Source organism: Cibotium barometz, chromosome 43 (genome assembly GCF_041138505.1).
Source record: "Cibotium barometz isolate CiBa-2024 chromosome 43, ASM4113850v1, whole genome shotgun sequence".
Taxonomy (NCBI): Eukaryota; Viridiplantae; Streptophyta; class Polypodiopsida; order Cyatheales; family Cibotiaceae; genus Cibotium; species Cibotium barometz.
In genome coordinates, this window is record NC_141088.1 from 10,998,697 (window position 1) to 11,013,388 (window position 14,692).

A 14,692-nucleotide genomic window follows, 5' to 3' on the forward strand; every position below is an offset into this window, starting at 1 on the left:
CAAACATCATCGCCAACAAGAGCTGATTCATCTGCTGTTGTACGTCGTGCTGCTATTTAGTCCAGTATATACTCAGTTACAGAAGTTATTTGGGTTTGTCCTTTCATGATTGAGCACCAACTCTACAAGTTGACTATCCTGAGCTTCGTCATATTTTCTGGCCACTTGTATATCAAGTTTGCTTGGATTTGGATATTTGATCTGGTACTAGCCCGATGAGAGATTCTTGTGGGCATCCTCGCGGTGTGGTCGACATCAGAGATCTCGTGCCTCGACATCTACTTCAACTTGGACTTCTACATCGACATATTCGTTTGATTTTGTATTCATTGGTTGTATAGATCCTAGCTTGATATAGATTCTTGAAAGGAAGCAAGGCTTGTTCCCCACTCAGTGTGTGTATTGTGTAAGTTCCCTGAACCCCTTCTCTCTCTCTCCCTCCCTCTACCTTATCTCTCTATTTCTATCTCTTGGACACGTGGTTGAATCTGTCACGGCATGCCCCGCTGGGCTTACAATGGTATCAGAGCATGAAATTTCCTTTCGAGGAATCTTTCTTGGGGTGAGAGAACCATGTCGAGAGTAGAGGGAAACCAAGGGCCTATTTGAAGGGAACACTATGAGGCTGATCCCGCACTTCAGGATGGAAACAAGGGCCGTCGATCCATTACTCATGAGACCGCGGCCATGTCTTTAGCAGAGTACCAAGACTTTCAATAGTTTAGACAATTTCTCAAGGACGAGAATTCCTTGCTTGGAGAGCCAAGAAGGAACAGGACCAAAGAAGGGCTCAAATGCTTTAAGAATTCATCAAAGACAAAGCCACCGAAGCCGAAGGAGTTGAAATTGTCAAAGCTTATCTCCATGCCAAAGGAGTCACTATTGCAGAAGGATCTAGAGCTACCCCGTTCTATTACTCATGGAGGACACACGAAGGCTACTCATAGGCCTGCTATCTCAGATGCCACTTCATCTAGACAAGCAAGAGTAAGAAAGGCAAAGGAGCCTACATCGATTGGCAAAATGGACATCAAGCCAGGGGGGAGGAGTGTCAAGTTCGATGCTTTCTATGGAAACAAGGGCCGTCGATCCATTACTCATGAGACCGCGGCCATGTCTTTAGCAGAGTACCAAGACTTTCAATAGTTTAGACAATTTCTCAAGGACGAGAATTCCTTGCTTGGAGAGCCAAGAAGGAACAGGACCAAAGAAGGGCTTAAATGCTTTAAGAATTCATCAAAGACAAAGCCACCGAAGCCGAAGGAGTTGAAATTGTCAAAGCTTATCTCCATGCCAAAGGAGTCACTATTGCAGAAGGATCTAGAGCTACCCCGTTCTATTACTCATGGAGGACACACGGAGGCTACTCATAGGCCTGCTATCTCAGATGCCACTTCATCTAGACAAGCAAGAGTAAGAAAGGCAAAGGAGCCTACATCGATTGGCAAAATGGACATCAAGCCAGGGGGGAGGAGTGTCAAGTTCGATGCTTTCTATGGAAAAAGGGATTCACAAAATACTTTATCCTTTATCAAGCAATTCGATGCCGCTTTTGGAGGAGAGGACTTCTCCGAAAAGTCCAAACTTCGAATGGTTCACATGCCTTAAAAGGATGCCATCTTGAATGGTGGCTAAAAGTGATACAAGAAAGGACCGAGCCAAAGACATGGACGATCGACTTCAAGAATATATTCAACAAGAAGTTTCTACCCACAAACTTCGAAGCGGATTTGCAGAAAGAGTGGAATGAGGTAAAGCAGAAAGTTGGTAAGAATGTAGAATCTTACCTTAACAACTTTTCATTAGTTTCTTTGAATTTTACTTCGTATACTCCTATTCCACCGCTAATGGAAATGCATAAGTTTGTGTTGCAAGCTAAGCTTATGCAAGCAGTGTATATGGCTGGTCCAAAAACTTGGAAGAAGCTCAAGACAAAGCCTTGCAAGCCGAGGCCTTGTACATGCCTTGGATGGACGGCAAGACAAAGAACGACAATCGAGATCCACCTCAAAGGAAGAAGCTTAAAGACTGATCTCCATCAAGAGAAGGAGGGGAGTGGAGTCTCAAGAGAAGAAGAAGGGGAGTGAGGACAAACCTCCACTCTTTCCAAGAAGATTGTCCCTCAAGCAACGTGAGGAATACGCCAAAGAAGGGAAGTGTTTCCAATGTGGAAAGAAGGGACATATGGCTGCAAATTGTCCCGAGAGGCCAATGCAAGAAGCCAGAGAGATTGGAAGATCATGTTCCTTGCTTGCTTCGATGATGGCTGGAATCTGAGTTCCAAGTGTGTCTTGCCTTTGACACTTGTCCGACATCATTCTAGGAAGCGGATGCTATTCCATTGCAAGTTTTGAAAAAGAAAGTCATGGAATTTTTTGTGAAACAAAGCTTTTAAAAAAATCTTTAAAGCATTAAGATTATTTCAGATGTATTTTGAAGTACAGGCATAGATGTCTTGCGAACAAGACAAATTCAAGAGGGAGGGATTGTACCTTTTGCCCTATTCATTCTATATAAATTGGAATGGAATTGATCATTATTTTGCTTATATAATGGTTATTTGGACATGCTCTAGTTTGGGTGGCAAACGATGCCAGATAGCCCAAGGAGCAAAATTTACATTTAGGTGGCAAAACGATGTGAAATGACCCGTTAGATGGCAACGATGCCAAATACTTTGGACCCGTTAGTCGGGCGGTCATTGCGACCTGATAACCCAGTTGACTACTAATGAACAATCAGACGGTCATTGCGACCAGATGACCCATTAGACAGCAACGATGCCAAACATTTTGGGCTTTAGAGTCAAGCAGTCATTGCGACTAGATAGCCCAATTGACTCTACTGATGAACAATCGGGCGGTCATTTGCGACCAGATAGCCACAATGACTATATTGGATTTCATAGTCATGCGGTCAATGTGACCAGATGGCCCAAATGATTATTGATGAACTCTCAAGTGGTCCTAGTGACTAGATGGCCTTGAGGATAGTCTGAGTGGTTTCCCTTGGGAGCCAGATAGCCCAGCACGATTTTCGATGAAACCAGATAGCACAATCCACGAATAGGAGGATCATTACTTGCACATTGCATACTGATGTATGTTGAAATTCTTTGACTTTGTGTGCTATTTTTGATATGTGGACAATTCTTGGATTTATGGCATGTAATAGTCCACTAGGCTCTAGATTACCTGGCCAGTAACTGGAATACCCAGTAGACACGAATAATGCATACCTATTTGTTGACTAGCTTGTGCACTACATATTGATGTATGTTTGAAATTCTTTGACTTTGTGAGATGTTTTTGATGTGTGAAAAATGCTTGGATTTATGGCATGTGATAGTCTACTGGGATCCAAACTACCTGGCCAGTACTTGGAATACCCAGTAGACATGAATGATGCATACCTATTTGTTGACTAGCTTGTGTCTAGTTTTTTCAGGAGGTAAGTATGCATTTATTTTATCTAACACATGTGATAGGCCATGAAGAACTACCATCAAGAACAAAGATATTGACCAAAGATAAGATATAGAGATATTGCCATATGAGCACATGACACCATAGATATGGAAAAGACCAGATGCACAAGCTCACCAGACAGGGCTAGTACTTGGAACATATGGATGTCCTTGGAACATAGCGATGTAGTTGGAACATATCGATGTACTTCGAACATATCAATGTACTTGGACTATATGGATATGCTTGGAACCCTTACATTTTGCAGTTGAGGATAACTGCGATATAAGAGGGAGGGAATGTAACTATTTGGCCCTCCTAGCTCTATTTTACATGATGGAACCCTTGCCCGGACACCAGACAAGTAGATAAAAGCATTGGAACATGGACCATGAAGTTTGCACATGGAAAAGCGCCAACCTTGGTCAAAAAACAAAGAAAAGCCAAAAGTCAAACTAGGTTAACTGTGAGCCAGAAGCACCACTGGGGCAAGAGGAGATTGAGGTGGATCAAAAAGCTAAAAGCTGCTTTTTCAAAAAGCATCTCTAAGGCCAAAAAGCAAGGCCTTGAAGCTAGAAAAGCAAACAACAATAACTTTGGGAAAAGTTGCCCAGATTCAAGTAATAATTTATTATAAAAAGCTAAAAGAGGAAAAGCAAAGTAAAGAAAAGCAAAAGCCAAAGCCTTACTAGCTTTAGGCAAAAAAAAGGACCTCCCTTGGGTATAAAAGAACCATGAAGGAACCATGAAGCTCTCTTGCTCATCATCAAGGGCGTGGCCATCATTATTGAAGTGTGTGGAGCTGATCGTCTTCTTCATCATCATCACCATCTCCATCTAAGTGTGAAACTCATGATCTTCAAGCTTCACCCAAGCATGGGGATCCATAGCATTGATTGGAGCTGCTGCCTTGCCGTAGTGTATGGCCGCCAGTGCTGCTGCCCATCCGTGCCACCAACAGCTAGCGCCGCCAGTTGTTGTTGCCTTCTGTGCGCCAGTACACCGCCTACTGATGCTGCCATCTAAGAGCCAGTCGTCGCTTGCCATCTAATCCCCATCTCATCAGTGCCGCCTGGCTACTGTGCCCATCGCCAGCCAACCCAGTCAACGTGCGTCGGTGAACCACTTGTACATCAAGACCGCCACGATCTGCTAAGCATTGCCACCTGCAACCTCCATCAACAATGTGTTGACAAACATCATCTCCTTACAGGTCTCTTCTCTGAACAATTGTTGGTCCTTCAAAAAGAATAAGTTTACAATCATGTTTCTCCTAGTAGTGAATCCCCTTACTTTCTTCCCTACCTTGTCCCACCTCTCTCCATACAATCATCAAAGAGGGTGGACCAAGTATCCACCTAGGCATTCAATCTATGAGGTGACCAACCCACTTCTTTGCCACTCTATCAAACCTAGATAAGCTATTATGAAGGCTGAAATATGTGTGAACCCATGTTGACCTCCAATCCCCGAAGTCCCAACCATCCACCTATCCTTGTTGAGAACACAAGGTCCCCCAATGACTTTTCCCAACTGTTCTATTTCTATGCTTCTCAATCATGTTGAAGTAGTATCCAAGGTTTATGTGAGTCAACACTATCAAGCTAATCCCATAGATTTCTCCTTTGTTTAGAGGTATACTAGCCATAGACTTGTTTTCTATCTTCCTTTCATTCATTGTTGGAGCCCTTTCTTACTCCCTTGTCCCCTCCCCCATGTGGATCTTCATCTCTGAAAAATGCAGATGGAGGGGCTTCAACAATATGCATTCCCTTGAGTTTATGCTAGCATCCTGTGAGAGAGGCCCTTTCCCTCACACCTATATAACACAAAAACAAAGTAGCCAAATTACCAAAAGTCACAGTAGCTTTGTAAGCTAGGAAAATGGGTAATGCTTTGAAAGAAGCAATCGCTCTCAATCCAGATCAAAAATTTCTATATTATCAAAGTAATAACAAATATAAGTCTTGGAAAGCATCTAAGATACAATCTTAGATATCATCAAAAGAAAAAACATATTACGAAGTTAATTAGCCTATCCTTTCCGATAGTGCTGAATACCCTAAACATGATTCCTACTTTAACACCACGCGCAATATATCCAAGTGTACCCAGGAGCAAATCTGCAGCCTTCAACTCTTCTCTACAGAGGGTGATTGACAAGGTGTCATATGAGAATCCATTTAAGAAGCCAAGTAACGATCTTATATGAGATGTTAAGCATGGTGTGTTGATAACTTCAACATTGACAAAGGTAGCAATTCTTTGAGAGGCAGAATAATCCAATCTTAATATTTGAAAAGGGAAATGTTGCATTTGAAATAAGTCTCTCCCTAGAGATGACATCATCTATGGCAACGATGTTGGGTTATTATAGAAAGGAAACATCAAGTGACAGTAGAAACTATCTGGGCTGACCATTCAGACCCAGCATGTCTAAATTTCAACAATCAACAGGGAGGCACTATGCAAGCATGAGCGCACAATAGCACCAAAAAGGATAAATTGCACCAAATTTGATCACTGGATCTTGTGCAAAGACGCCCTTTCCTTGCTAACTATGACCATTGTCATGCTCCTCAAAGACTGTGAAGGTTTCTGAAAACTTTAGGGTTAGAGGATAACCCTATAAAGCTCATGCACCAGGATGTCCATAAAGTGGCCATGGGAGCCTCATTCTCTTCTTAATACCTCCATAGCAGTTATGGTCACTTCAACCAATGAATCACCAGCAAATACCCAAATTGAGCATATCTGTCAGTGTCTGCTGTTCTATCAATGGTCTTCCAATTTGAGCAAAGGATGCCTAAGCACAAACTTCAACGATGCAGATGTGGCTACGGAGATTGACCGAGCACTCAGCTCTGTTGAAAAGGGAGAGTCCTGGTCAAGGTTAAAAGTTGTATAGAATACAAATAATAAAAGTTGTACAAAACAAAAGAACAAATACAAGTTTTTTTTCGCTTTTGATCTAAAGGCCCCGATCAATACACGTGGGTTGATGAGGGAGCAAAGATCCCAACTTTGGCATTTTCTTGCCAATGCATACCTCGAAGGCTTACCTTATACAAGGCAGGCCCGTGTGAAAATTAAAGCCAGAGTTTATTCCATAATATATGTGAATGCAATATTAAAGCAATGCATATCAGCCCATGAAAAAAAGAGAAGTGGTTTGTAGCTAGTCCCTCAAAACCTTTCTATAGCTTTTTTTAAATAACCTGGTGAGAGCTGAAACTGTAGCATGCCATCACTTTAAACTAAGGTTTTTTGCTTCTTATTCATACCCACCAAGTAAATCACAAGGACTAGTGTTGATATGAAAATTGACAAGTTTTCTGTGTTTGCAAGTTGACCTCCATATTCGGGTATTACAAAAGGTGACATTGCCTTCCACCAAGCCCACATCACCTCGACTTCATGAAAAATGAGGTCTAAACAAAGATTAAAAACTTTGAACAGAGGCCTTGTGGTACAAAAACTTGTCAAAAAAGGGATTCAAAATTGGCTTATTTTTTCTCCTGCTACCATTTATTTATGCTGCAGATTCCAATTCAGCTATACTGTCATCAGAAAAGGCGAAGCCATTGTCTGCTTTCAGTTGAGCAGAAACATTATCAATAGCAGCATTCAACTTCGCTATCTTTTCATTGAGGTTCCTTCTTGTTTTCTGCAAACAATGCCGTATGTTAACAAAGGCCAAGCACAATCTAACCTTTGTTTCCAAATTAGTTGAATGCTGTAAAGTACTGCTAACTAATTAAGTCATGAATCAATACACAGTATACCGTTCTTTTTTATATATGTAAGCCACTTAGCTTGATCCAAGACTTTTGATGAGACTGCCCATACGCCTTTTTGATGAGACTGGTTTTTCTTTGCTTTTTATCACGTCAACTGCTTGTTTGAGAGGCCAAGGCACAGGTGAAAGGCACATCAAACTTTGCGACATACGATTACATGCATCAGGCCTGGGATCCATGTTTCTTCCCCCCCCCCCCCCCCCCCCCCCCCCCCCCCCCCACCCCACCCCCCCTCTCTCTCTCTCTCTCTCTCTCTCTCTCTCTCTCTCTCTCTCGGAAAGAGATCCTTCCATCAGTTACCAAGCAAAACAGCCATACTGGCAAAGTACAAGAGAGGAGAGATAATCAAGAAAAGGGGGGAAGGGTGCTCTTCTCCCGTGGCTGGCCGCTCTAGAGAAGGCTACCTCATACAATTGTTTTTTTTTTCCCGGGGACCGCAGGGAGGGGGGGGTAGTGCTACGTGTGAACAAAACCTAACCAAGGGCACTTTTTCCCATGTGGTTTTTCCACTTGGATATCTAGCATCAAAGAGCACTATCTTTTTTTTCCCGGAAACAAGATCCTCCTATTAGTTGACAGAAAATAGCCTCAAAAGGCTAGATACAAACTTGCCTCCATGTACGGAGCGAGGATCAAAGAACGAGAAGAAAGGAGGGAGGGAGGCACTTCTCCTCCAGCTGGCTGCTCTATGAGAAGAAGGCTATCTCATACAAGGGGTGGGGGAGGGAATAACCACACAGGTGGTCTATAGTGCCGAGTGGGCTCACCACCACTATCTGTGAGAAAAGGACCAGGTTGCCAAAGCCTCGAGAAGACTTCCCAACGCTTCCGCATACAGTCGGAACCACCCTGAAGCTTACCCCACTGGCCACAAAGGGTATGAATAATGTCGAACCAGATACTCCTAATGGACTCCGCAAGTGGAGTGTGGGTGCCTTCGATGGCTTCGCTGCATCGAGCTCTCCAGATGTGCCATGCGGCAATGCTACTACAAATCTCCCATCTCGGGCTCGAACCAGGAGTCTAGTGACCAGTAGATGGGGTTGGGACTGGCACTATCGAGATGCGAAGGTGAGACCTAAACGGCTAGCCCCCCACCTTCCTCCTCATAAGCCATGACAACCTCGGCCTCAGTGGCCCAAGCAACAGTGCTAGTACAAGAAGATGCCCTGCCCGTAGTGAAGATGCGGAGAATCTACTACCAAAACCACTGAGCCATCAGGCAATCCCAAAGACAATGTCAAACTCCTATGTGCTAGCAACCACAAAAAGAGTGATCTTCCGAGGTCAAGAACTGTCCCATTCCATAAATCCGAGAGAGAGCACAGTGAGAGGCCCTAAGATTGCCAGTGTCCTGTTGCTGCCGGAGTGCCCTCGACCTCGGGCATCTAGAAGCCATGTGGTGTATGCAAAAAATGGGGTACCCGGAGTCTCCTCCTTGTCTGCAGGATCACACCAAGTCCACTCTCCCGGATCCCACTGGAGGCGAGTGATGGGCTGGCTCTCCCAAATCCATAAACGCCAAAGTCTCTCCTCGGCCACCTTGGCCGAGGAGTAGTGGGTCAATGTGCCACTCATGTGCATGGAACCCGATAACCCTCACCCTCTGAAGTGTGCTTCCCCTGAAGTTCTCCAAGGAGGGCCCTCGTCTCATTAATCTGCCATCAAGTTCAATATCGAAAAAGTGAGCAAGGCGGAGCTCTCATCCGTGCCATGAACTGCGAAGAGAATATCATGCCTGATAAACACTCCCAACCAATACAAGGGGAAAAGGGTTAGGTATCAGGGTCAGCCACTCCACAGGGTCCATGTCGAGGATGAGTTTGTCTTTGCCCCGGATCCTAGTCAAGCCCCTCTCCTGACCCACTAGGGGGGAGCTGTCTGAATGTAAGCCAACCTCCAAAGGAACCTAGCAGGGCCCGTGCTCAAACCTCCCCACGATACATGACGCCAAGTCCCTAGCATGTGACCACTAGGTAAACGGATCAGAGGCTGGCCTGAGGTGATCCCGAGATCGTAATAGACCAGCTACATACACATCTGTCCTCAAAAGTTGGGCTAAAGCCACAGGGCCCGCATCTCCATGAAGATCCATCTAGTGCTCTATATACAGCCAAGGGCCCCCCAAACTTGGTGTACGGGCGGATATCTTGGCCAGGAGGAAATCCTTCCATGGTTTGCCACTTGGAAGAAGTCCTCTCTGAATGGCGGGGTTGATGATGCCCAAGCCCCCTTTGTGGTGTGGCTATATGATCACTCTCCATGCCACCTTCGCCCGGGCAGGCCCCCATCACTGCCAGCCCACAGAAAGTTGTGGATCAACCACTCAACCTCACCAATGCAGGCCTGTGAGAGGTCCAACAAGAAGTAATATACCACATTCACCACCACCACTCAGTCGGCTAAGGAAAGCCTCGCTAAACTCCAATATAGAAGCTCCCCCCAACGGCCATGGAGGGTATGAATGATATTGAGCCAGATGCTCCGCATGAACTCCGCTTGCAGGGTGAGGGTACTCTCAATGGCCTCCCTATAGCAAGCTCTCCAAATATGCCATGCAGAAATACTGCTACAAATCTCCCATCTCTGGTAGAAACCAGGAGTCCATTGATCAAAAATGGGAGCTGGATCTAGAACTACAGAGATACGGCGATGCACCCCCCCCCCCCCCCCCCCCTTGCCTTCTTCCCTCCCTCCTCTTCTCATCCTCCTCGTGTGCCATGGCAGCCTCAGCCTCAGCCTTAGTGGCCCAAGCAACTGTGCCCCAAGCAATCCAGAGTGAAAATGTGGAGAATCCTCTGCTAGACCTACTAAGCCTTTGGGCAGTCCCAAAGGCAATTGGCGCACACCTTGAACAAACTACTAGCCATTTCCGATGGCCAGCCAAGTGCCAACTGCCAGGCTCAGATGTGCCAACCACCACAAAAAGAGTGATCTTTCATGGCCGAAAACTGTCTCCCACAGCCTCTTCCAGAAATCTCTGTGGAGGGAGGCCTAAGACTGCCCACGACTACTGGAGGAGTGCCCTTGATTGCGGGCATCTGAATCCTCCGACCTGGCCGTGCGCTGTGTAAGCAAAGAAAGGGGCGTCAGGAGCCTCCTCTCTATCAAAGGAATCGAGCCACGTCCACTCCCTGGATCCCACTCAAGGCGGGTGAAAGGAAGACCCTCCCATAGCCATAACCACCAAAATCCCTCTTTGGCCACCTTGGCTGGTGGAGGGTCAATGTGCCAACTATGCTCATGGAAACCTATCACCCTCACCCTCTGCAAGGTGCATCCACTACCTTCCTCCAAAGGGGGCTCTGCTCTATCAAGTCTGCCATGTGGTCCTATAGAGAAGGTGAGGAAGGTGGAGCTCTCATCAGCGCCATGGTCAGCCAAGGGTATGTCGTGTCTGGTGAACACACCCAACCACACCGTGTGGTGGCCCGCGGGGGGTGGGGGGGAAGAGTCGATGTCGAGGCTAAATCTGTCCATGTCCCATATGGCAATGAGGCTCCTCTCCTGGGCCTTTGGGGGAAGCAGTCTGAAAAGAAGCCAATCTCCTACTAACCATGATGGGCCCATACTCAAACTACCCACGATACGTAGTGCGGGCAGGCCCCCAACATATGCCCACTAGGTAGATGGACAAGGGGGTTCAATATCAAGGGCTGACGGAGGCGCTCCTCTGATAAAACTAGAGAGGATTGCTAAAGGGCTGGCTTGAGATGGTCCCAAGCTCGCAGGAGGCTGGCTGCAAATCTGTCCTCAAATGCTGGGCTAAAGCAACGAGCCCTCATCTCAGTGAAAATCCATCTCGTACTCTAGGGGCCAAGGACCTCCCAAAATGGAGGTGCGGGCGGAGATCCGAGCTAGGAGAAAGTCCTTCCAGGGCTTGCCACCCAAAAGAAGTCCACGAACTATCAACTTGCCCAAAAGGGCACGACTTTGAATAGAAGGATCGATGATGCCCAACCCCCCTTGTGTCGAGGTTGGATGATCACTCTCTAGCACATCTTGTCCCGTGCAGTCCCATCGCTACCAGCCCAAAGAAAGTTGCGGATCAACCGCTGAACCTGACCAATGCAAGCCCAAGAAAAGGCCCAACAAGAGGTGATGTACCACAGTGGTGAGAAGAACCTAGTTCACCACCATAGCCAACCAGCTAAGGAAAGCCTAGCTAAACTCCAGTATAGCAACTTCTTCCAAATGCTCAAAAGAAGAGGGGCTAAATACTGCTCCAGGGAAATATCGATACCAAAATAGCATCCAAGATAGCGAATTGGAGTACCGCTCGGGGTCCATTGAAAAGCCTCAACTAGCCTACAAGTCAGGGTGGGCAATGAACCAACCCAGAATCCACACAACTTGTGTGCCAGTTGATCTGTGCGTCGGATGTGCAGTAGAAGATCTCAATCACATCAGCGAATCTCTAGAGATTCCCCTCATCTCTGGGTAAGTCAAGCAGCTCCTCCTACGAGCAGACACCGGATGGGAAGATGCAACCCTTGAAGTCCTGTCTCCTTTGCGGAGAGAAAACTACTCATGGGCTTGACAACAAACAAGACGAAAAAAGGTGCCGGTGGGAAGCCCTGCCAAACCAAGTGAGAAAGCGGAAATCTGTCACCTCTAGAGTCTAGCCCCTAAATGAGCACCTATTGTGCGAAGCCAAATAGGTCCCAGAAACATCTTCAACCCACTCCTTTGGAAATCCCATCCAGCACATCACCCCCTCTAGAAAGCCCCAGTCCACCCTATCATAGGCTTTCTCAAAATCAAGACGAAGAACTATCAAATCCTGTTGCCTCAACCTAGCCGAAGCGATCGCCTCTCAAAAAGTGAAGATGATGTCCAAAATGCTCCAATCCTGAACAAACCGTATCTGCGTGCCATGAATCGGATCGCGGAGGAAAGACCGCAGTCGCAAGCTGATGGATTCACCTAAGATTTTGTATGCGGTCCCTCGACTGCCGAATCTCCAATCTGTCACCACCCCCCTTGGGAATCAATCCCTCTGATAGTCTCTCCGGCATGGAGCCCGTGGTCAAAATCTCATTGAAGGCAGCTTTGAAGCCGCCTTCCATGTGAACCTAATGACGAAGAAATAAGGAAATAGGAAACCCATCCTCTCCAAGGCATTTGCCCTTGGGGAGGGCTAGCAGAGCCTCCACCAGCTCCTCTAAAGTTAAGGGTATGAAAAGGAAAGTCCGGACCCCGCCGCGGGGGGGGGGGCACCTCTCTCATATGCTACCAAACCTGCTCATGTGCATCCATTACCTATAGGGAATGGAAGAAATTTGTGGCAATGGCTCGCACTTGGGGAGGATCAGCAACCATGGATCCAAGTTGGCCTCACAATCTGTGGATACCATCCCTCCGCCTGTGTGGGCCTATAATCTTGAAGAAATCTCCACTGACCCTATCTTCCGCCTAGGTCCAAAAGGAAGCTCTTCTCTAAGGCCCATGTCCAAAGCCCCTACAACTAAACTAGTGAGGAAATCCAGACTCTCCAAAATCTCCACAATCCTGTTGCAAATCTCGGAATCCTATATGGGGCTATCTGGGATCTGAGTGCTCAAATGTATGTCTTGCCTCCATGGGTCCTCTAGGGAGAGAATGATAGGTGCATGATTGGAAAAAGTAGTGCCCACCAAAATACCAACAATGCCACCTCGTCTACAAGGCCCATTCATCCACATAAAATCGGTCTCATCTAGAAAGGTTGGGACATCTACTCCTCTTGTCGGATCTCAAGAAGCACAGATTCCCAGGATCAGGATCTTGTCCCCTCAAAGCCAGGCTCAACTCCTCTCAGGCCAAGTACTCCGTGCCTGAAACTGTGACCGCACCACCTCCCAATCTATCCTCCGCTGTCTCTAACATGTTAAAATTACCACCCATGCACCAGAAGTCAACCTGTAGGAGGGAGTGATGAACCGTGCTCCAAAAAGTGACTCCACATGCTCCAGTGTTCAGTGCATAGAGGTTGAGGAAGCCCACTCTGTCCTCTCCAATCCTAATAATCACATACCGAGCTCTCCTAGTGACAATGGTGCTTGAATCGATCACTACGGGTAAGAACTACTCACAGATAGAAATGCATACCACGCCCTGGATCCCAGAGGGACCAAAAGCATGGAACCAGAAGGTGTGACTCTTGCCCAGAAGATTCTTCCCACGACAACGGGTACGACCCTCGAATAAATATGCTCCTTGAGGAAGAAAATGTCAATAGGTCTGCGAACTACGGCTTTGTGAAGCTCCTCTCAGAGGATCCTGTGTCTCTGCAAACACTGCAGCTCTCCCAAACCATGAATGTTCCATGAGACAATCCGCATAACTAAGAACGATGGGAGGCAGAACTGTCGGAACTACCCTCCACTCCAAGAGCCTTGGGCATGGGTTTGAATGGAGAGTAATCACAATCCGTCCTGGGATGAAGCCTTGCCAAGTTGGCACGAATCCTACCCTCCATGTGGAGCCCCTCTGTCTGGCCCTAGAATATGCATACTCTGGGCTCCATCTGGTATCTGTAGGAGGGAGGAAGGGGTAATGCCACCAAAACATGAAGGAATACAAAGACAAGCACCTCCAACTCCCTTCCCGGGTCCTTGTGGCTAGAGCCACCCATCTCCATCCATGCCAAGGGTCAAAAGTAAGTAAGCACGTCCGTGATGTGCAGATCCTACAAATGATGTGAGAGCTCTATAGCCTGCACATGAATGGTGGCAAACACAGACTCCATGCTCCAGTCCGTCCCCAACGCGGCACTTAGACAGAAGGAGAAGATCATGACACCACTCTCAGGGGTGGAAGGCCTAGAGTGCTGCAAAACCACGCAGGTATACGGATGGGGACCACCGTCTTCTCGAAGATGCCTGCTCCCTTGACAGGGAGGCATTGTAACAAGCTATGGTTTACTGGCTGCCCCAAAACTCGAGGGGGACCGCCTGGCAACTCTAGAAGGAGAGCACACACCAAAGATGTCACGTGCACGCCCGTGCCATGGCTAATCTTCAGCATGAAGAGCATAATCCCTTACTAGGATAATCAGTTACGACAGCATTTAGGTCATCTACAGCAGTAGAATCATCCTCATCATCATTAGCATCAGCATAAGCATCAATATCAGACCATCATCAGCATTATCAGCATCATCAGCAGCAGCAGCAGAACCATTAGCATTAGCAGCATCAACATTATCACCATCTACACCATAGGAGGGCTTGGCACTCTGTCACCAGCCAGCAGGTTGCTATCGGCAGCTAGCAGAGATGTCCAAGCAACAGGCGGCAGGCAACAGCTTTAGTTTGGGGCAGGATTAAAGAAGGCACGGCAATTCAGAGCAATAAGCGCAGCATTTATGGCAATTAAATGCCTATTTTAGGTCCAAGCAGCAGGTCGACAACTACTGGTGCTGGCCGGCATGTACCTCAGCAG

The 14,692-nt window shown here is 46.8% G+C and overlaps 1 protein-coding gene across 3 annotated transcripts in view; it reads right to left on the bottom strand.

The window, feature by feature from the left end:
• Positions 1-6,718: 6,718 nt before the first annotated feature.
• The window catches only part of LOC147613516 (uncharacterized), a 61,279-nt gene continuing 53,305 nt past the window's right edge, over positions 6,719-14,692 (bottom strand). For all 3 annotated transcript variants that reach the window (XM_086781488.1, XM_086781486.1, XM_086781487.1), the window contains one exon: positions 6,719-7,134. In XM_086781488.1, coding sequence (XP_086637614.1) covers positions 7,112-7,134 — 23 coding nt within the window. In that variant the 3' untranslated portion in view covers positions 6,719-7,111. The remainder of the gene's footprint in view (positions 7,135-14,692) is intronic.